Source organism: Staurois parvus, unplaced genomic scaffold, assembly GCF_062004578.1.
Source record: "Staurois parvus isolate SC_StPar_1 unplaced genomic scaffold, SC_StPar_1.0 ptg000178l, whole genome shotgun sequence".
Classification (NCBI taxonomy): domain Eukaryota; kingdom Metazoa; phylum Chordata; class Amphibia; order Anura; family Ranidae; genus Staurois; species Staurois parvus.
This window is the reverse complement of record NW_028317974.1, coordinates 2,387,501-2,406,412: the sequence shown is the minus strand read 5'-3', so window position 1 is coordinate 2,406,412 and position 18,912 is coordinate 2,387,501. Positions and strand designations below refer to the sequence as shown.

At 40.1% G+C, this 18,912-nt stretch overlaps 1 protein-coding gene across 1 annotated transcript in view; it reads left to right on the top strand.

Moving 5' to 3' along the window:
- Positions 1-18,912, top strand: part of AUH (AU RNA binding methylglutaconyl-CoA hydratase) — a 311,152-nt gene that overhangs the window by 87,056 nt on the left and 205,184 nt on the right. The window contains exon 4 of the mRNA XM_089677150.1: positions 13,142-13,228. Within this exon, the coding sequence (XP_089533276.1) occupies positions 13,142-13,228 (87 nt within the window). The remainder of the gene's footprint in view (positions 1-13,141; positions 13,229-18,912) is intronic.

Below are 18,912 nucleotides of genomic sequence, written 5' to 3'. Positions count from 1 at the left end.
TGATAAACAGTCCGAGGTAATATGATATCAGTCCAAATAGGTATATTCCAGTGATGGAGTATATATGACTTCAATCCAAATGGGTATATTCCAGCATCCTAACATGAAGGTGTAGAAAAATTGCCCACTCACCGGAAGTGCAATTTAATGTGCACATAGAAATTCCATGTAGCCGGAGGTCCCGTGAAGGTACAGCCTGATGATAAAGGTATCCTCTGGTGGTTAATGGGGTGACGGCTGCCAGAGATGATGGTCTGACCAGGCATGGCATCACCCCTACAGGAGACGTGTTATTACACGAAGCGCGTCTAGGAGGAGCCTCTGCACGCCTTGATGTCACGCCACTGGATCAGGAGGTCCGGTGGCCATCATATTTATTCACTGGTCAGTGCATTCAAGAGCTCATTCACATTATATTTGTATAGGTTACTATCACCCTGTACGCTTACTGTTTACCATAATGATTTATACTCAAATAAATACATTTTACATTACTATACCATGAGCGTTTTCATCTCTATTACCTGGCACTGAGCCTCCACATCTCAGCCCAGCATTTTAGGAGTCCACCCAGGCTGCAGGATTTGGGATATAGGTCCAGACCATCATCTCTGGCAGCCGTCACCCCATTAACCACCAAAGGATACCTTTATCATCAGGCTGTACCTTCACGGGACCTCCGGCTACATGGAATTTCTATGTGCACATTAAATTGCACTTCCGGTGAGTGGGCAATTTTTCTACACCTTCATGTTAGGATGCTGGAATATACCCATTTGGATTGAAGTCATATATACTCCATCACTGGAATATACCTATTTGGACTGATATCATATTACCTCGGACTTTTTATCATTCAGTTTATAGGACCTTTTCTACTTTTTGTCATATTTTGTCATATTTATGACAGTGTGTTTTATCTGTTTAGCGCTGCACACCCCATTTTTATGTTATATTCCTAGAAAGGCTTTGTGGTTCCTTTATGTGCATTAGCAGCTTTATATGGTGCGCTCGCTAACTCACACATTTATAGAATATTTTTAATGATCTATTGGATTTATAAATAAAATGTATTTTTAAAGAAGTGGCTTCTGTGTATTTAAAGGTTGCCCTTAAAATCGCATCAAATATAAGAAAAAAAAGACAGTGGAATATTTAGTAGCAAGGAAATTTCATGGATGGACTTATTGCACAGGTGGCAACCTATCACAGTACCACACTTGAATTCACTGAGGTCCTGAGAGCGACCCATTCTTTCGCAAATGTTTGTAGAAGCAGTCTGCATGACTAGGTGCTTGATTTTATACACCTGTGGCCATGGAGGTGATTGGAATACCTGAATCCAATGATTTTGAGGGGTGTGGCAATATAGTGTGTGTGTTTATGTTTATATGTATGTATATATATATATATATATATATATATATATATACACAGTTGTGTTCAAAATAATAGCAGTGTGTTGAAAAAAGTGAATAAAGCTCAAAATCCTTCTAATAGCTTTTATTTCCATACACACAAATGTATTGGGAACACTACACATTTTATTCCAAATCAAAACATGAAGAAAAATATATCAAATTTGTGTTGTTCCTCTAAAAAAATTGAAGAAAAGTGAATATTAGACTGTTCAAAAAAATAGCAGTGTTTGTATTCTTCTTTACAAACTCAAACATTCACTATATAAACTGCAAAATGTTTGAAGATTTTGCTTTCCTTTGAATGACTTAATTAATATTTAGTTGTATAAGCACTGTTTCTGAGAACTGCTGGACATCTGTGTTGCATGGAGTCAACCAACTTCTGGCACCTGTGAACAGGTATTCCAGCCCAGGATGATTGGACTACATTCCACAGTTCTTCTCTATGTCTTGATTTTGCCTCAGAAACTGCATTTTTGATGTCACCCCACAAGTTTTCTATTGGATTAAGATCCGGGGATTGGGCTGGCCACTCCATAACATCAATCTTGTTGGTCTGGAACCAAGATGTTGCACGTTTACTGGTGTGTTTGGGGTCGTTGTCTTGTTGGAACACCCATTTCAAGGGCATTTCCTTTTCAGCATAAGGCAGCATGACCTCTTCAAGTATTCTGATGTATTCAAACTGATCCGTGATCCCTGGTATGGGATAAATAGGCCCAACACCATAGTATGAGAAACATCCCCATATCATGATGCTTGCGCAGCCATGCCTCACTGTCTTCACAGTGTACTGTGGCTTGAATTCAGTGTTTGGGGGTCATCTGACAAACTGTCTCTGGCCACTAGACCCAAGAAGAACAATCTTACTTTCATCAGTCCACAAAATGTTGTGCCATTTCTCTTTAGGCCAGTCAATGTGCTCTTTGGCAAATTGGAACCTCTTCAGCACATGTCTTTTTTTCAACAGTGGAACTTTGCGAGGGCTTCTTGCAAATAGCTTGGCTTCACATAGGCGTCTTCTAATTGTAACAGGACTCACAGGCAACTTTAGACCTTCTTTGATCTTCCTGGAGCTGATTGTTGGCTGAGTCCTTGCCATTTTGGCTATTCTTCTATCCATTCGAATGGTAGTTTTTCGCTTTCTTCCATGTCTTTCAGGTTTTGGTTGCCATTTTAAAACATTTGCGATCATTTTAGCTGAGCAGCCTATCATTTTCTGCACTTCTTTATATGTTTTCCCCTTTCCAATCAACGTTTTAATCAAGGTACGCTGTTCTTCTGAACAATGTCTTGAACGACCCATTTTCCTCAGAATTTCAGAGAGAAATGCACTGTAACCAGCATGTACAACATTTGCTGCCTTCCTTCCTTAAATAAGGGCAATAATTGCCACTTGTTTTTCAAAGAATGAATGACCTCACTAATAGAACTCCACACTGCTATTATTTTGAACATGCCCCTTTCAATTAGTGATTCAATTACACAGAATCAGAAGCATGCATGTCATGACTGTTGGGTCTGTTGGATTTCTATTACTCTACTACACCTGCTAATAAATTATTTGCCATGTAGAAATATCATTTCGACCAAAAACAGTGATTGATCAGGTTAGTGATATCTGACTGCTATTATTTTAAACACAACTGTATGTATGTATGTATGTATGTGTGTATATATATATATATATATATATATATATATATATATATATATATATATATATATACATACATACATCCTTTCTATGTTACAGCTACTTGAGAGTGTCAGTCCAGTCTCTTGTGTTTCTGTAAATGGGTAATATAAACATTTCTGTTTTCACTGTGCGTTCCTGTGTGATTCGCATGCAATCCGGGTGCAGTGCAATTTCAGACCTTTCATTTGAACGAACTGAAATCGTACTGGACTGCACCAAAAGCAGTGCAGGTAGTACATGTATTAAAAAATGCACAAAACTGGATCACATTGTATCAGGACAGTGGGCCCTCCCCCCCACACTGTCACTGATAGGCGGCACTGATTGGCAGCACTGATAGGTGGCACTGATTGGCATTGATAGGTGGCACTGACTGGCACTGATGGGTGACACTGAAAGGCAGCTCAGATGGACACTGATATGTGGCATTGATGTGCACTGGTAGGCATTGATATGTGGCATTGATGTGGCACTGTTCAGCACTGACAGCTGGCATTGATGGACACTGACAGGTGGCACTTCTGGGGCCACACTGATCATCAGGGCACACTGATCATCAGTGCCCTGATGATCAGTGTACATGTCCCCTCCGTGGAATGCAGATTTCCAGCTCTCCTCTCCTCCCGAGCTGTCAGCGTGACAGCTCGTGAGGAGAGAAATGCCGATAACCGGCATTTCCCTGTTTACATGTGATCAGCTTTGATTGGACACAGCTGATCACATGACCAAGCCGACATCTTTGGCTCTTTCCGTGGATCGGTGATCCGCTGTGTCAGAGGGACACAGCGCACCGCCGATCGCTGCATGCTGAGAATGGGAGGACGTCATATGGGGGTTTATTTACTAAAGCTGGAGAGTCCAAATTCAGACTCCCTTCTGCATAGAAACCAATCAGCTTCTAACCTCAGCTTGTTCAATGAAGCTTTGGCAATGAAACCTGGAAGCTGATTGGTTTCTATGCAGAAGGGAGTCTGATTTTGGACTCTCCAGCTTTAGTAAATAAACCCCATGATGTCCTCCCAGAACGAGAGAACCAAGTTGCGCCCGTCATTGGACTATATGGTGGGCGGGAGGTGGTTAAAGCGGAGCTCCACCCAAAAGGGGAAGTTCCACTTTAATGTTTTGTCCCCCGCTCCCCATTTAGGATCGGCACCTTTTGGGGAGCGGGTACCTGAATTTGACAGGTACCCACTCCCACTTCAGCTGCAATTGCCTAGGCAATTGGAAGCAGAAGTTATCCTCCCTGCCTTCCCTCCCCGTAGTCTTCTGGGACACGTGACAGGTCCCAGAAGACTACGGGACAATGCACAAAGCACAGCGCTTCTCGCACATGCACAGCCAGGTGCCCACACTAAAGATACCGGCGCCAGGGAGAGCAGACAGTGAAACCAGCAGTGGTGAGGACACCGCTGGACTGAGGGACAGGTAAGTGGCTGTATTTTAAAAGTCAGCAGCTACAGTTTTTGTAGCTGCTGACTTTTTTTTTTCAGCTGGAACTCCGCTTTAAGCACTACCTACTGGATGCTATGGACCCAGCCACTATTTTACCAGGGATGTAGCAGATCTATCTTTAAAACACATTTCTTTAAAAGCATTCTTAAAAAAAATATATATATTTATATAAATAAATTGATTTGTCATCTTAGCAGGAAAAATGTTTTTAAAGCAAAACTGTGACCAGACTAAGGGCATTATTTTAATGAAATATTTTTAACAAGGAATGAATCTGCTTTAATAATCCTTCATTGACATCTATAACTGCAGGCACAGAGGATCACACCAGAACCACTGAAGTCATTTTTTCTCAGCGGCCAAGCTCACCCTGCTTCCCCTGACCAGAGTACCTGTTCTGTACTTCAACTACTAGTTATTAAAAGGCTGAAAGGCTATAGGATAACTGCTGGGAGGGGAAAACAGGGTGGGCTGAACTGTTGAGGGAATGACTTAGACAGCTGTGGTGCTGCCATTGTGAACTTTGAGAATGAATTGCCCCACAGTACTTGCAGCTACAGAGGTCAGTAAGGACTATTTTAAGCTTTACTTCATGGGTGCTCAACCTGTGGCCCTCCAGCCTTAGGTATGATTGGATTTGTAGTTCAGCTACAGCTGGAGGGCCAAAGGTTGAGCTTTAATGCTTTATTTACTGCTTGTGTAAATAGGTAGATGCCTACATTACCATAGCCTGTCTGCATATGTACGTTAAGCTATTTAGATGTATTTGTGTCCTTACCATTGTTGCTTCTGTGCAATTCTTGTCTTCATTACTTAGTAAATAATAACATTTTTCATAAGCGACTGCCATTTATATGCTTAAAGTTTCATCCTAACACATCTGTATATTCCAGCTGAAGTAGATGAGAGCTTGATGCACGTGCAATGTGATGGAAGTATAGTGGATAAATGCACGTAGACTCTACTAGAATTTAGCTGCAAGGACTGTTTATATTTTGAAAGAAAGCGTGTGCAGAGTGATGAGTATGTTTCAGTCTCTTTGTTTACTCAGTGGATTTTGCTTTGTATCTGAACTTCACATTCCAGTTTTTCAACAGTGATTATGGAAATGTTCCTTCAAGATGAACATGCTGAAAGCGAAAATGTAAAAATGCGTTAGTGTTCTGTGATCATAATGTATTCACATAAGATAAGATTTTGTCTACGAATTACTCCTTGTACTTCAAAAAGGAAAAGTAAGCGAAAGGAGTCTTTGCCTAATGGCCATGATTTTCATTTAGACATTTCCCATACATTTTAGTTTTTTTGTTGATGTTATTTTGTATGTATTTTTATAAGAAATAATACATTATTTAAACTACAAGCTGTTCTGTGTTCACTTTTTCAATAAAATGTTTTTAAGTTGAATTCTGGACATATAAAACATACTACTTAATGCAGTCATGTATACACTAAAAAAATTACTACATACAGGGGGTAAAATAAGTATTTAACACATCATAATGTTTCTCAGTAAATATATTTCTAAGGTGCTATTGACATTTAATTTTCACCACATGTTGGTAACAGCCCGTGCATCCCATACATACAAAGAAACCAAAACAAATAAGTTCAGAAATGATGTGTAATAAAATGGAATGTTACAGGGAAAAAGTATTGAACACGAGAACTGAAATTTATTTAATACTTAATACAAAATCCTTTGTTGGTAATGGCAGCTTCAAGATGCCTCCTGTATAAAGAAACTAGCCGCATACATTGCTCAGGTGTGATTTTGGGGTGATGTGCAGTCCAATTTGACATGGTGTGTATTAAGACATCCAAAGAGTTCAATTTTGGTCTCATCTGACAAGAATATTGTCTCCTAGTATTTCACAGGCTTGTCTAAATGTTGTGCAGCAAACTTTAAAAACAAGTTTCAGCATGCTTTTTCTTCAGAAATGGAGTCTTGTGTGGTGAGTGTGCATATAGGCAATGGCGGCTGAGTGCATTACCTATTGTTTTCTTTTAAACAATTGTACCTGCTAAGTCCAGGTCTTTCTGGAGCTCTCCAGTGGTCTTTGGCTCTTGAACAACTCTTCTGATAATTCTTTTCACTCCTCTATCAGAAATCTTGCGAGGAGCACCTGGTCGTGGTGTTTATGGTGAAATGATGTTCTTTCCACTTTCGGATTATGGCCCCAACAGTGCTCACTGGAACATTTTAGAAGTTTAGATATCTTTCTGTAACCAGTGCAATCAGTATGTTTTGAAACAATAGGGTTGTGAAGGTCTTGAGCGATCTCTTTGCTTTTATCCATCATGAGATGTTTCTTGTTTAACACCTTGGTAATGAGACACCTTTTTATAGGCCATCAGTTAAGACTGAACCAGCTGATATTAATTTGCACTGACAAGGGGCAGGGTTGCTTTCTAATTGCTGACAGAGTTCAGCTGGTGTCTTGGCTTTCCATGCTTTCTTCATGTGTTCAATACTTTTTCCCTGTGTCATTCCATTTTATTACACATAACTTATTTCTAAACCTATTTGTTTTGTTTTCTTTGTGTGTATAGATTGCATGGGTTGTTACCGACATGTGGTGCACATTGCATGCCAATAGCATCTTTAGAAATACATTTACCTAGAAAAATGGTGACGTGTTCAATACTGATTTTACCCGCTGTATAAGTTGCAAAATTTGTCTTGATATCGGCTTCTTGTGATCCTCTATGAGGCAGCACTTATACTGGGAGAGGTTGGACCTACACTAGAAGCCAGTCAAGCTCTGTTGCATACAGTGGATATAAAAAGTCTACATACCCCTGTTAAAATGTCAGGTTTCTGTGATGTAAAAAAAAAGAGACAAAGATAAATCATTTAAGAACTTTTTCCACCTTGTAATGTAACCTATAAACTGTACAACTCAGTTGAACAACAAACTGAAATCTTTTAGGTGCAGGGAAGTAAAAATAGAAAAAACTAAAATAATATGGTTGCATAAGTGTGCACACCTTAAACTAATACTTTGCTGAAGCACCTTTTAATTTTATTACAGTACTCAGTCTTTTTGGATTTCATCAGACCATAACACATTCCCACATGCTTTTGGGAGACTTCAAATGTTATTTTGCTAAATTGGATGGCTTGGATGTTTTCTTCATAAGAAAAGGCTTCCATCTGGCCACTTTAACCCATAGCCCAGACATATGAAGAATATGTGAGATTGTTGTCACATGTACCACACAGCCAGTACTTGTCAGATATTCCTGCAGCTCCTTTAATGTCGCATTGGCTTTTGCTATAAGATGCAACTAAGAAAATGTCAGGAAAGACCTACTAGAACAGCTGAACTTTATTTGGGGTTAATCAGAGGCACTTTAAATGATGGCAGGTGTGTACTGACTATTTATTGTGATTGTGAATGTGATTGCTTAATTCTGAATGCAGCTGCATCCCCAGTTATAAGAGGGTGTGCACACTTATTCAACCACATTATTTTAGTTTTTTATGTTTACTCCCCCCCCCCCCCCCAAAAAAAAAAAGATTTCAGTTTGTTTTTCAATTGAGTTGTACAGTTTATACAGTTGTGTTCAAAATAATAGCAGTCAGACATCACTAACCTGATCAATCACTGTTTTTGGTAGAAATGATATTTCTACATGGCAAATAATTTACTAGCAGGTGTAGTAGAGTAATAGAAATCCAACAGACCCAACAGTCATGACATGCATGCTGCTGATTCTGTGTAATTGAATCACTAATTGAAAGGGGCATGTTCAAAATAATAGCAGTGTGGAGTTATATTAGTGAGGTCATTCATTTTTTGAAAAACAGGTTGCAATTATTGCCCTTATTTAAGGAAGGAAGGCAGCAAATGTTGTACATGCTGGTTACAGTGAATTTCTCTCTGAAATTCTGAGGAAAATGAGTCGTTCCAGACATTGTTCAGAAGAACAGCGTACCTTGATTAAAACGTTGATTGGAGAGGGGAAAACATATAAAGAAGTGCAGAAAATGATAGGCTGCTCAGCTAAAAGAATCGCAAATGTTTTAAAATGGCAACCAAAACCTGAAAGACGTGGAAGAAAGCGAAAAACTACCATTCGAATGGATAGAAGAATAGCCAAAATGGCAAGGACTCAGCCAACAATCAGCTCCAGGAAGATCAAAGAAGGTCTAAAGTTACCTGTGAGTACTGTTACAATTAGAAGACACCTATGTGAAGCCAAGCTATCTGCAAGAAGCCCCCGCAAAGTTTCACTGTTGAAAAAAAAGACACGTGCTGAAGAGGTTACAATTTGCCAAAGAGCACATTGACTGGCCTAAAGAGAAATGGAGCAAGATTTTGTGGACTGATGAAAGTAAGATTGTTCTTATTGGGTCTAGTGGCCGGAGACAGTTTGTCAGGCGACCCCCAAACACTGAATTCAAGCCACAGTACACTGTGAAGACAGTGAAGCATGGTTGCGCAAGCATCATGATATGGGGATGTTTCTCATACTACGGTGTTGGGCCTATTTATCGCATACCAGGGATCATGGATCAGTTTGAATACATCAGAATACTTGAAGAGGTCATGCTGCCTTATGCTGAAGAGGAAATGCCCTTGAAATGGGTGTTCCAACAAGACAATGACCCCAAACACACCAGTAAACGTGCAACATCTTGGTTCCAGACCAACAAGATTGACGTTATGGAGTGGCCAGCCCAATCCCCGGATCTTAATCCAATAGAAAACTTGTGGGGTGACATCAAAAATGCAGTTTCTGAGACAAAACCAAGAAATAGAGAAGAACTGTGGAATGTAGTCCAATCATCCTGGGCTGGAATACCTGTTCACAGGTGCCAGAAGTTGGTTGACTCCATGCAACACAGATGTACAGCAGTTCTCAGAAACAGTGCTTATACAACTGAATATTAATTAAGTGATTCAAAGGAAAGCAAAATCTTCAAACATTTTTCAGTTTATATAGTGAATGTTTGAGTTTGTAAAGAAGAATACAAACACTGCTATTTTTTTGAACAGTCTAATATTCACTTTTCTTCAATTTTTTTTAGAGGAACGACACAAATTTGATATATTTTTCTTCATGTTTTGATTTGGAATAGAATGTGTAGTGTTCCCAATGCATTTGTGTGTATGGAAATGAGAGCTATTAGAAGGATTTTGAGATTTATTCACTTTTTTCAACACACTGCTATTATTTTGAACACAACTGTAGGTCACATTAAAGATGGAAAAAGTTCTGAAATTATTTATCTTTGTCTCATTTTTTACATCACAGAAACCTGACATTTTAACAGTGGTGTGTAGACTTTTTGTATCCACTGTATGTTCACAGAAACTAAAAAGAGCAAAAATTTGAAAAAAAAAGTTTTTCTCTTTTTCTGTTATAAAATTTTTCAAACATATAATTTTTCTCCTTCACTGATGTATATTGATGACGCTGCACTGATAGGCCACACTGATGGGCACTGACTGACAGCACTGATGGGTGGCATTGCTGAGCACAGATGTGCGCAGTTTCGGGCACTTACTCTGAGGACATCATATGACGTCCTCCCAGAACTGTTCAACCGCACTGTAGCTATCTTTCGGCTATAGCGTGGCTGTAAAGTGGTTATTCAATGAGGTAAAGCTCTGCTGACTTCCATCATCAAATTATATGCAAACAAAAAATGTTGCTTTTTAAAACCGGTATTCTTTACAAATTGAATTTTCACCACATTCACTAAGTGAATGACAAATTACTTTGTAAAGTTTAGTAAATCAACCCAATGAACTGCAAATAGTTTGTAGCACTCTCCTAGAGAGGTTGCTAATGTGTTAGGTAAATTAAGGAATAAGGAAAAGCATTTCATATTTCTTATTTTTCCCTGTTGTACCATGTATGTGTATGAAAAAGTATTCTGTTCTCTTTGTATTGTTTCCTTTGTGTGAAATCTCTGGTGATCCTTCCAGTCCCTCTGCTTTACCCTTAAAAAATGACCACACTAGGCATGAGAGCACAGTGTGGTCAGTTCAGTAGCCGTTCTCATAACTCATCCTGCTCTTCTCCAATGATCAAACTTGTTTTGTCACCCCCCCACCCCCCACAGCCATTCACTGGCAGGATGAGTGTTCTGCTGTTTCTCCTCCCCTAGCTCTCTGAACTCCGTATGCAGCTGAGAACAGAGATCACTTATATAAAAGGGAAAAAGGTTTTTATAATTTTTTTTATGTCTATACACAACTGTTTTGCTTTGTGTATGTCTTTCATATCTATTTTAACCACTTACCCTCCTGAGGATTTACCCTTCCTCCTGACCAGGCCATTTTTTTGTGTATGGCGCTGCATTACTTTAACTGACAACTGCGCATTCATGCAATGCTGCACCCAAATTAAATTTACATTTTGTTTTCCCATGAATTGAGCTTTCTTTTGGTGGTATTTGATCGCATGTGCGCTTTTAATTTTTTGCGCTACAAAAAAAAAGACCGACAGTTTTGAGAACAAAAAACAATGTTTTGGTATTTTTGCTATTAAACATGTCCAGTAAAAAATTTAAAAAAACACATTTCATCATAAATGTATGCCAAAATGTATTCTGCGACATGTGTTTGCTAAAAAAAAAATCCAAATAAGTGTAAATTATTTGTTTTTCATGAAAGTTATAGTGTTTACAAATGGCGGTATAGATACTGGGATTTGTAAATTTTTTTTTTTGCTGCTAGTAATGGCGGTGATCAGCGACTTTTGGCGGACATTCTGACACTGGGGGGTGATCTGACTGGGTGTCACTAACATCCCCTGTGATACCAATATAGTGATCAGTGCTAAAAAAAAAAGCATGTGTTTATGTGTAGAGAGTGTTTTACTAGGGGGCGTGTGCTTCGCTGTAAGCACAATGCTCTGGAAGGCTGTGCTGTGTACAACCATCCAGAGCAGTGTGCCCGAGCTGACAGGGAGGAAAACTGTTAGTAAACAAAACAGTCTTCCTCCCGGTTGGAGATGCTCGGTAATCACCGGGCGTTGGTGGGTAATTACCGGCCGGGGCCCGGTGATTAATAGCCGTGACTGTGAATGGTGGCGCGGGTAGCTGTGCGCACCCCCTGTCTGGAAAAGCAAAATTACGTATATATACGTGATTTTGCGCAACCGTGCCGCCTGTAGCAGTATTTCTGCTATAGAGCCGTCGGGAAGCCGTTAAATTGAATGGGTTGTTTACAAGGTAAGGGTTTACATATACTTTTTTTTTTTTTTGGCTCCTCTGTAATCATTGGAGTAGCTATTCATTTCTTTGGGCTGTGCTAGGTTTCACAGGCAGCAGGTTCGATTGTTTCCCCCTGCATTCAGGAGGCTTCTAGAACATAGAGTGTGGGAAAGTTAAATGATCACCTGAATATTTATTGTGCTTCAGCTAATCCCTGGGAAGGTGTGCCCAGTAGGTGGTTAAAGAGGGGCATAAATAGCCTGAGGACTGTAGCATCCCTGGTCTTGTCCTGCTGGAGGAGTCCCCAGCCTCTGGGGCTGCTGCTTCTCTGGGACAATCCTGCTGGTGTTTGCTGATGTTAATCGAGGTCCCAGCTGTAATAGAGTTTGGGTGCCTATTCCTAATTTCTTTTGGAACTAAAGATCTGGTCTGGAGAACTCACTATGTAGTGCCTGGTTGAAACTGGAAGGTGTGCAGCTGCCTGGGATATTGTGAGTGCTGACCCAAGCTCAAGATATAGTGACTGTGTACATTTGGGATAGCTGGGCCGAGTAGTTCCTCTCCTGAGGGGTCCCTACTTCTGGTTTTCTCTAGTCAGTGGTACAGGGGAAATCTCATCGTCATTATCTGTACATTAACTTGCCTCGCAGTCCACACTGTGAGATTACAGACTGCTCCAGTCTAACCACTGCTGTATGTTGTCCAGCTGTGAGAAATAGACAGTGTTATTTGCTAAAGACAGGAGTGTCTTCTATTTAGTGTGCTTAAATGTTTGGCATATCCCATACAACCTCAAATTAAATGTAAATCCGGTTCCAAGTTCTACAAGCAAATACATTTTAAAAAGTTGTTCAATGAGCCAGAGCAGACTGTTGCTGTGTGCCTAGCTGCCTCCATACTGTGTGGGGAAAGAACCTCTTAAAGTCAGCGGCTCCTTCATGGGTAGAGCTACATAGTATTAGGGTCAATGGTGTACTAGGTAATACATTTTACATACACAATCTAAATTTATGGCAGTGTTTAAATTCCAGCTCTATCATATGTCCTCTGTACCATTGTCTCTGTCAGGAGTAAGTTCAGGGCACTATCTTTTGGCTTCCAGATAATACCATACCAGTGTCATCTGTGGAAGCCCTGAATGTTTACTGTTGCTATAGAGGCTATGTAGGTGGTCAAAAGCGCAGTAGAACAGTTGATCAATTCTTGCAAAAAAATTATATCATATCTATGGATCATTTCTGCTACAGTCCCTGTAATTTTTTGTTCTATTATTTCCTACACTGTCGACTGTAAATCCAATTTTTATTTTAGTTCATTCTAAACAGTGCTGATAGCAGCCCTGTGAAAAATAGTGTCTTTGGCTTTACATTTATGTTTTATGTGTTTTCTTTATAGGGGCAGATTTAAAAGAAAGAGCAAAGATGCATCCTAGTGAAGTGGGACCATTTGTATCAAAGGCTAGAACTCTAATGAATGAATTTGGTAAGTAAATGAGTTTATTGTCTAATCCATCTTTAGTTGGAACAAGTGTTACCAGTTCTGCCAGTGCGGTTTAGGCTACATTCACACCTGGGCATTTTGAATTGTGAGCAGAATCACCACAATTCTGCCCGCAATTTCAAAACTCTCTTAATCTGTTGATCAATATTAATTGCCTTTAGACAGTCATTTCTGCAGTATTGATTGCTTCTGCAGATATGATTGCTTAGATGGGATTTTGTAACTCACGAGACGGTGCTTTGCAAGATATCTGTATGAATGTCAGCATGTTCAATAATTACATTGACAGGATTAATGATTGGAAATATGTAACACACAGATCCACTGTGCTGTAGATGTCAATAATATTCTACTCTGAAAACAATGACATCACAGACATCAATGTTTGTTGCTTTTTAGTGCATGTAAATCTTGTATGAATTGAAAATGTCTACATCTATATTAATATTATTTTTAGTAATAATTTATTTGGCATCAACATTCCCTGTGGCACTGTATTAATTAATTAATAATTGATATACCGAAAAAGGCTAGTACAGCTGATTTAATGCAGAACATGTTTCAAAGCCTAGTACATACAGTTGTTTAGAAAAACGTACCAATAACAAGATAATCTAGAGGAATAGATGAAATGAGCAAAGTGAGTAAACTAAAAAGAATGCGTGTGCCTAGGCAGACAAGAAAACAATGATAAATCAGTGACTGATGAGAATTAAAGCTAAACTCCTGGTAAAATAAAAATTAACCTTTGCAGTGGGGTTTTTGTTTAGGGGCAACAGAAAAATCATATATATTTACCTTATCCCTCACTGGTACCCAGAGCATGTCTCTACTCTCTCTTGGTTGTGGGTAGGCCCTCGGCTTCCTCACTTATAAAGCAGGACTGCTGGTCCTGATGATGTCTCTGTGTCTACAACTGATGGAACAGTGAAGTGAAGCAGCTTCGGAAAATCGATCACACAGCTGGGAGAAAAACAGAGGGAGTGATGAATGGGGTAAGTATAACTGCTTTTCAGTTTCCTCTAGACACAAATGACCATTAAACCCTTGCAGTGCAGGGGAAGCCGCACTTTAGGGGTCTATTTTTATTTTATATCAGGGTTCAGCTTTAAGTTACTGGAGTAGAGAAGAGAACAAGGTGATGTTTCAGAGTGGAAGTTGAGTCTGGGTTGGTAATAAGAAGTTAGTGGGGTAAAATAGAGAGATACCATAACGTAGAAAGTTTTGTAGGTTGGAGTCAGATTTATGAACTGGAAAAGTGTGGAAAAATAAGCTTTGGAAGGAGAAGCGAGGTGGATTCCTCAATCACTAGTGGATGAGAGTTGTGCCTTTCTGTTTGTTTTTAGGGTTAGTTCACACCACAATTTCTGCATTTCAGATGCATTTCTGCTTGCACTTTTTTGATGCATTCCGGTGTGTTTTCAACCCTCATTCTTTCCTCATCTTCGTTCAAGACGTGTGTTTTTGATGCATTCCGGTGCATTTTTGATGTGTTCTATACAGTAAAAATGCAACATATTCTACTTTTGTTGACTGTACTGGAACACATCGTAGTGGTGTGAACTAGGACCATTGGAATTCATGGAAAACACTGTGCATGCTTTTTTTTTGTTGCAGATTAAAAACACACTAGACTGCACCTGGTGTGAACCCACCCTTAGAATACAGATCAGAGTGTTAAGCTGGCCATACATGGATCGAAATTCAGCCAGTTCAGAAAGGACTGGGCGAATTTCGATCCATGTATGGGCAGGGAGGTTGTACAGAAGTCGATATACTGATCACGTTCTGTACAACCGCCCAGTTGGATTTTCCCTGCTCGATCAGTGCTGCAGGCTATCGCCTGCAACACTACTCAGTATATTCTGACAGCGAGGAACTCTCCGTGCTATCACAATACAATGGCACAGTGGGGAGGACTCGTCCATTAACATTAAGTATATGGATGGGGGAATCGAGTAATGGGAGAATAAATTACTGATTTATGTACTGCTTTACATTAGTCAAGGCAGAATATGATGAGGGCATGCTCAAGCATATACTCTCTCCCAGATGGCATTTCTTTCAAAAGTGTGAAATGACTAGTGAGTGTCATGGGTCTAGAAAAGAGAGAACCTTAAAGTGTATGTCAAGGAAAAGTCTTTTTTTAGGACTGTTTGGGTTTTTGCTGCAATCAGTTGATCTACTTGAGACATTTTCACTCATTTCTTTTTTGGTGACAGTGGTTTTATGACACAAGATGTGATGGAAAATCTGCAACAGAAAAATAAACAGTTGACTGGAGTTCTAACCTTCCTCTACTCCTCTAAAGAAAGGCCTCTTATTTATTTTGGTCTGTGTTGCTGTTGAAGAGTTCTCTTCACTTCCTGTTTGGTAAAACCTTGTCAGCAGGACAGGACGTTAGGGTATATGCCTCTAATGCAGCTCTGGATAGGGTTAAGAAACCTGACAGGAGTTCTGACCCTTTCAAAATGGATAAAAAAAAGACCAAAAGAAAAAAACACGTTTTGGCTGGACATGCACTTTAACAGTTACACAAGGCAATAGGCAGCAAACACTTTAATGTGGATATTTAATTTTATCATGCTGGGTAGTAAAATCCCCTCCTAGGTATGGCTTCCGGCCACAGTTTGTACAGCTTGTTTTCCCTTTGCTTGTTTTATGTTGACAAGATACTAAAGGTATTTATAACTCAGCACAAGAAAAACCACAATGGTTAAAGGAAATAAACTCCTTTTTGGCTTTTCATAATCTGTGGTTTAAAATACAGTCTGCATATCGCTAGCTTTTAAACAACTTGGGTGAGTTACGTAAGAATAATAATTTGCAGTTGAACAGAGATAGATGTTGCTTTTGGTTCATAGAAAACATAAATTGGCATTAGGTTTTGTGAGAGAGGCATTGGGAAGAAAGGTTTGTCCAGTACAGAGTGCTGTGTGTGTCTGAGAATCTAGAACGATCAAGGGCAGTTATGCTACTGCTACATTCATAAAAAACTAGTGTATATTACTCTGCTGAGATACTGGTTGGTGGCTGCGATGCAAGTAACAGCTACTTTTGGGGGGATCTGGGCACAAGTTTCACTTTCCTACATCGCTACTACAGTGGTTTTCACTTGCTTCTGGGTCCTGTGCTGAGTGGCCGGCATGATTCATTGTGAACACAGGAGGTTGGCTGTTCAACATGGGCACCATTCAGAGAATCTTTTCCATTTTCTAAATGAGTGCAAAGCTCTCTCTGATTGGATGAGGTGGATAGGTTGGGTGGTGACATCACACTTTCTGTGCCTCATCCAATCAAAAAACAATCTGCATTCATACTGAGAATGCAAAGTACTTCCTGAATGTCGCCTGTGCCAAGCAGCCAATCTCCTATGTTCACAATGTATAAGGCCAGCCACTCAGCACAAGACCCTGAAACAAGTGGAGGCAGCTTGAGTAGCGTTGTCTACTTCAGTGATTGCCAGCTTTCAGGGGCATTGGCCAGATATGGTATATACATAGTTACATTGGTACAAGCTGGACCATGTAACTATGTATGAAATATACCATACCTGGAATTCGTTAAATATGCAGATTTTTCTTATATAAAATGTAGATACATACAAGTCTAAATGTATTGAGAGGCTTAGAGTATCTTTTGCAGATACGAAAATGGACATGTTTGTTGACAACATTGGAAAATGGGGTGAAGAGTGGGTGTCATCATGTGGGTGTTTTATAAAGGGGTGTGGTCATACTTCCACTTTGCTGCTTTTCTGCCTCTGTAGGTATCCCACACTTCTGTGCATGTCAAGTACCTACCCCACATACTTCTGTTCATATTGCTGGCTTGCATGTCACCGCAAAATACAAAGGCCAACAAGATCAACCACAACGTGTGGTCACAGAAGCAGGTATTCAACACACTTGGATATGTGGAATACCTGTAGCAGGCTTGGAGTAGTGAAGCAACAGAGTTTGAAGATGCAGACTGCCAGAAAGGAAAGTATAGAGGCTCTCTTACTGTGTGGGCTTCAAATAAACCTGTGGTGGCACTCCACAGGGAAAAGGGCCCACGCTGTACGAGACTGTCTTCACTGGGCCCCCTTCCCTGTTAAGTTGCTTCCTTCTGAAATCTGCATTATATTGGCTCTATACCTGGCAAGAACTATGTAATATTTTCATAATTTCAAACTTTATAATTCCCAACACAAGTAAGGATTTAAAGTAAGGACACTTCTGCTAATTGCATGAAGGGACAAGTAATCAAATGTCTAAAAGCAATTAGATCTTAAGTTATTATTATTTAAAGAGGAGCTTTGGTCTCCCCCCCAAAAAATTAAAAGCAAGTAGCTACAAATTCTGTAGCTGCTGTCTTTTAAAATAAGGATACTTACCTGTCCAGGGATCCAGAGGTGTCCTCACCGGAACCAATTTTTCAATGGGCTTTGGATTCAGGCATTGGCATCTCAACTAAGGCAAAATGGCTGTGAAGCCTTGTGGCTTCATAGATGGCTTCCACCGTACATGCGTGAGCCGTGGGCTCTGTGATGGTTCCCGAGTCTTCTGGGACCTGTGAATGCTACAGGCGAAGAGGGCAGTGAAATTCCATTTGGATCGCTTAGGCGATCTAGGCAGAAGTGGGAGCAGGTACCTGTGAAAACCAGGTACCCATATCTCCTCCCAATCCAAAGGAATGTGCCAATTGTTAAAGAGGGGGGTAGTATGCAAACAAGTGGAACTTCCCCTTTTGGGTGACCCCTTTTAAAGCGACTTGGCCACAAAAGTTAAAGCGGAGCTCCACTCAAAAGGAGAAGTTCCGCTTTAATGCTTTGTCCCCCATTTCCCATTAACGATTGGCACCTTTGGGGAGTGGGTACCTGTCAAATTCGAGTACCCACTCCCCAAAGGTGCCAATAGGCGATCGGAAGTGGAAGTTATCCTCCCTCCCCGTAGTCTTCTGGGACATGTGACAGGTCCCAGAAGATTACGGGGCCATTCACAAAGCGCTGCGCTTCTCGCTTATGAGCAGTGGGCACCCGGCTGTGAAGCCGCAAGCTGTCACAGCCGGGTGCCCAAACTAAAGATGCTGGCGCCAGGGAGAGAAGATGGCTGGTGAAACCAACGGTGGTGAGGGCACCGCTGGACCGAGGGACAGGTAAGTGGCTGTATTTTAAAAGTCAGCAGCTTCAGTTTTTGTAGCTGTTGACTTTTATTTTTTTTTTCAGCTGGAACTCTGCTTTAAAATTGAGATTATAACATTACCAGTAAAGAAGTAAGTACTTACCTTTCCCACCATCTGCACTGCCAAACACTGCATTGATTAATAAGAGACTCTCAGAAGTGGTGGTTTTTAAAGAAACCTAAATGGATGAATTCTGTTTATCAAAGGTGTTCTGCTGCTCAGTCAGGGATACTGGTATTATTTCAACTTTGTGACAGAATAACTTCTTGATAAATGTATTTGTAGATAATTTATTTTATGAGCAGCCTCAGTTGTCATGTTACTTATGATTACATCTGTGGTTCTAATGTGTAGTTTTGTGGCAATTTTTAAAGCTTTCCACCAGCTTTGTTTTTTTGTTTTTTTTTAAAAAAAGGTCTCTTGTCATTGGACAGTCTACAGCAATTGGAATCCTCTGTTTTAATTGTTTCCCAGTTTAAATCCTCCATCTTTGGTTTCAA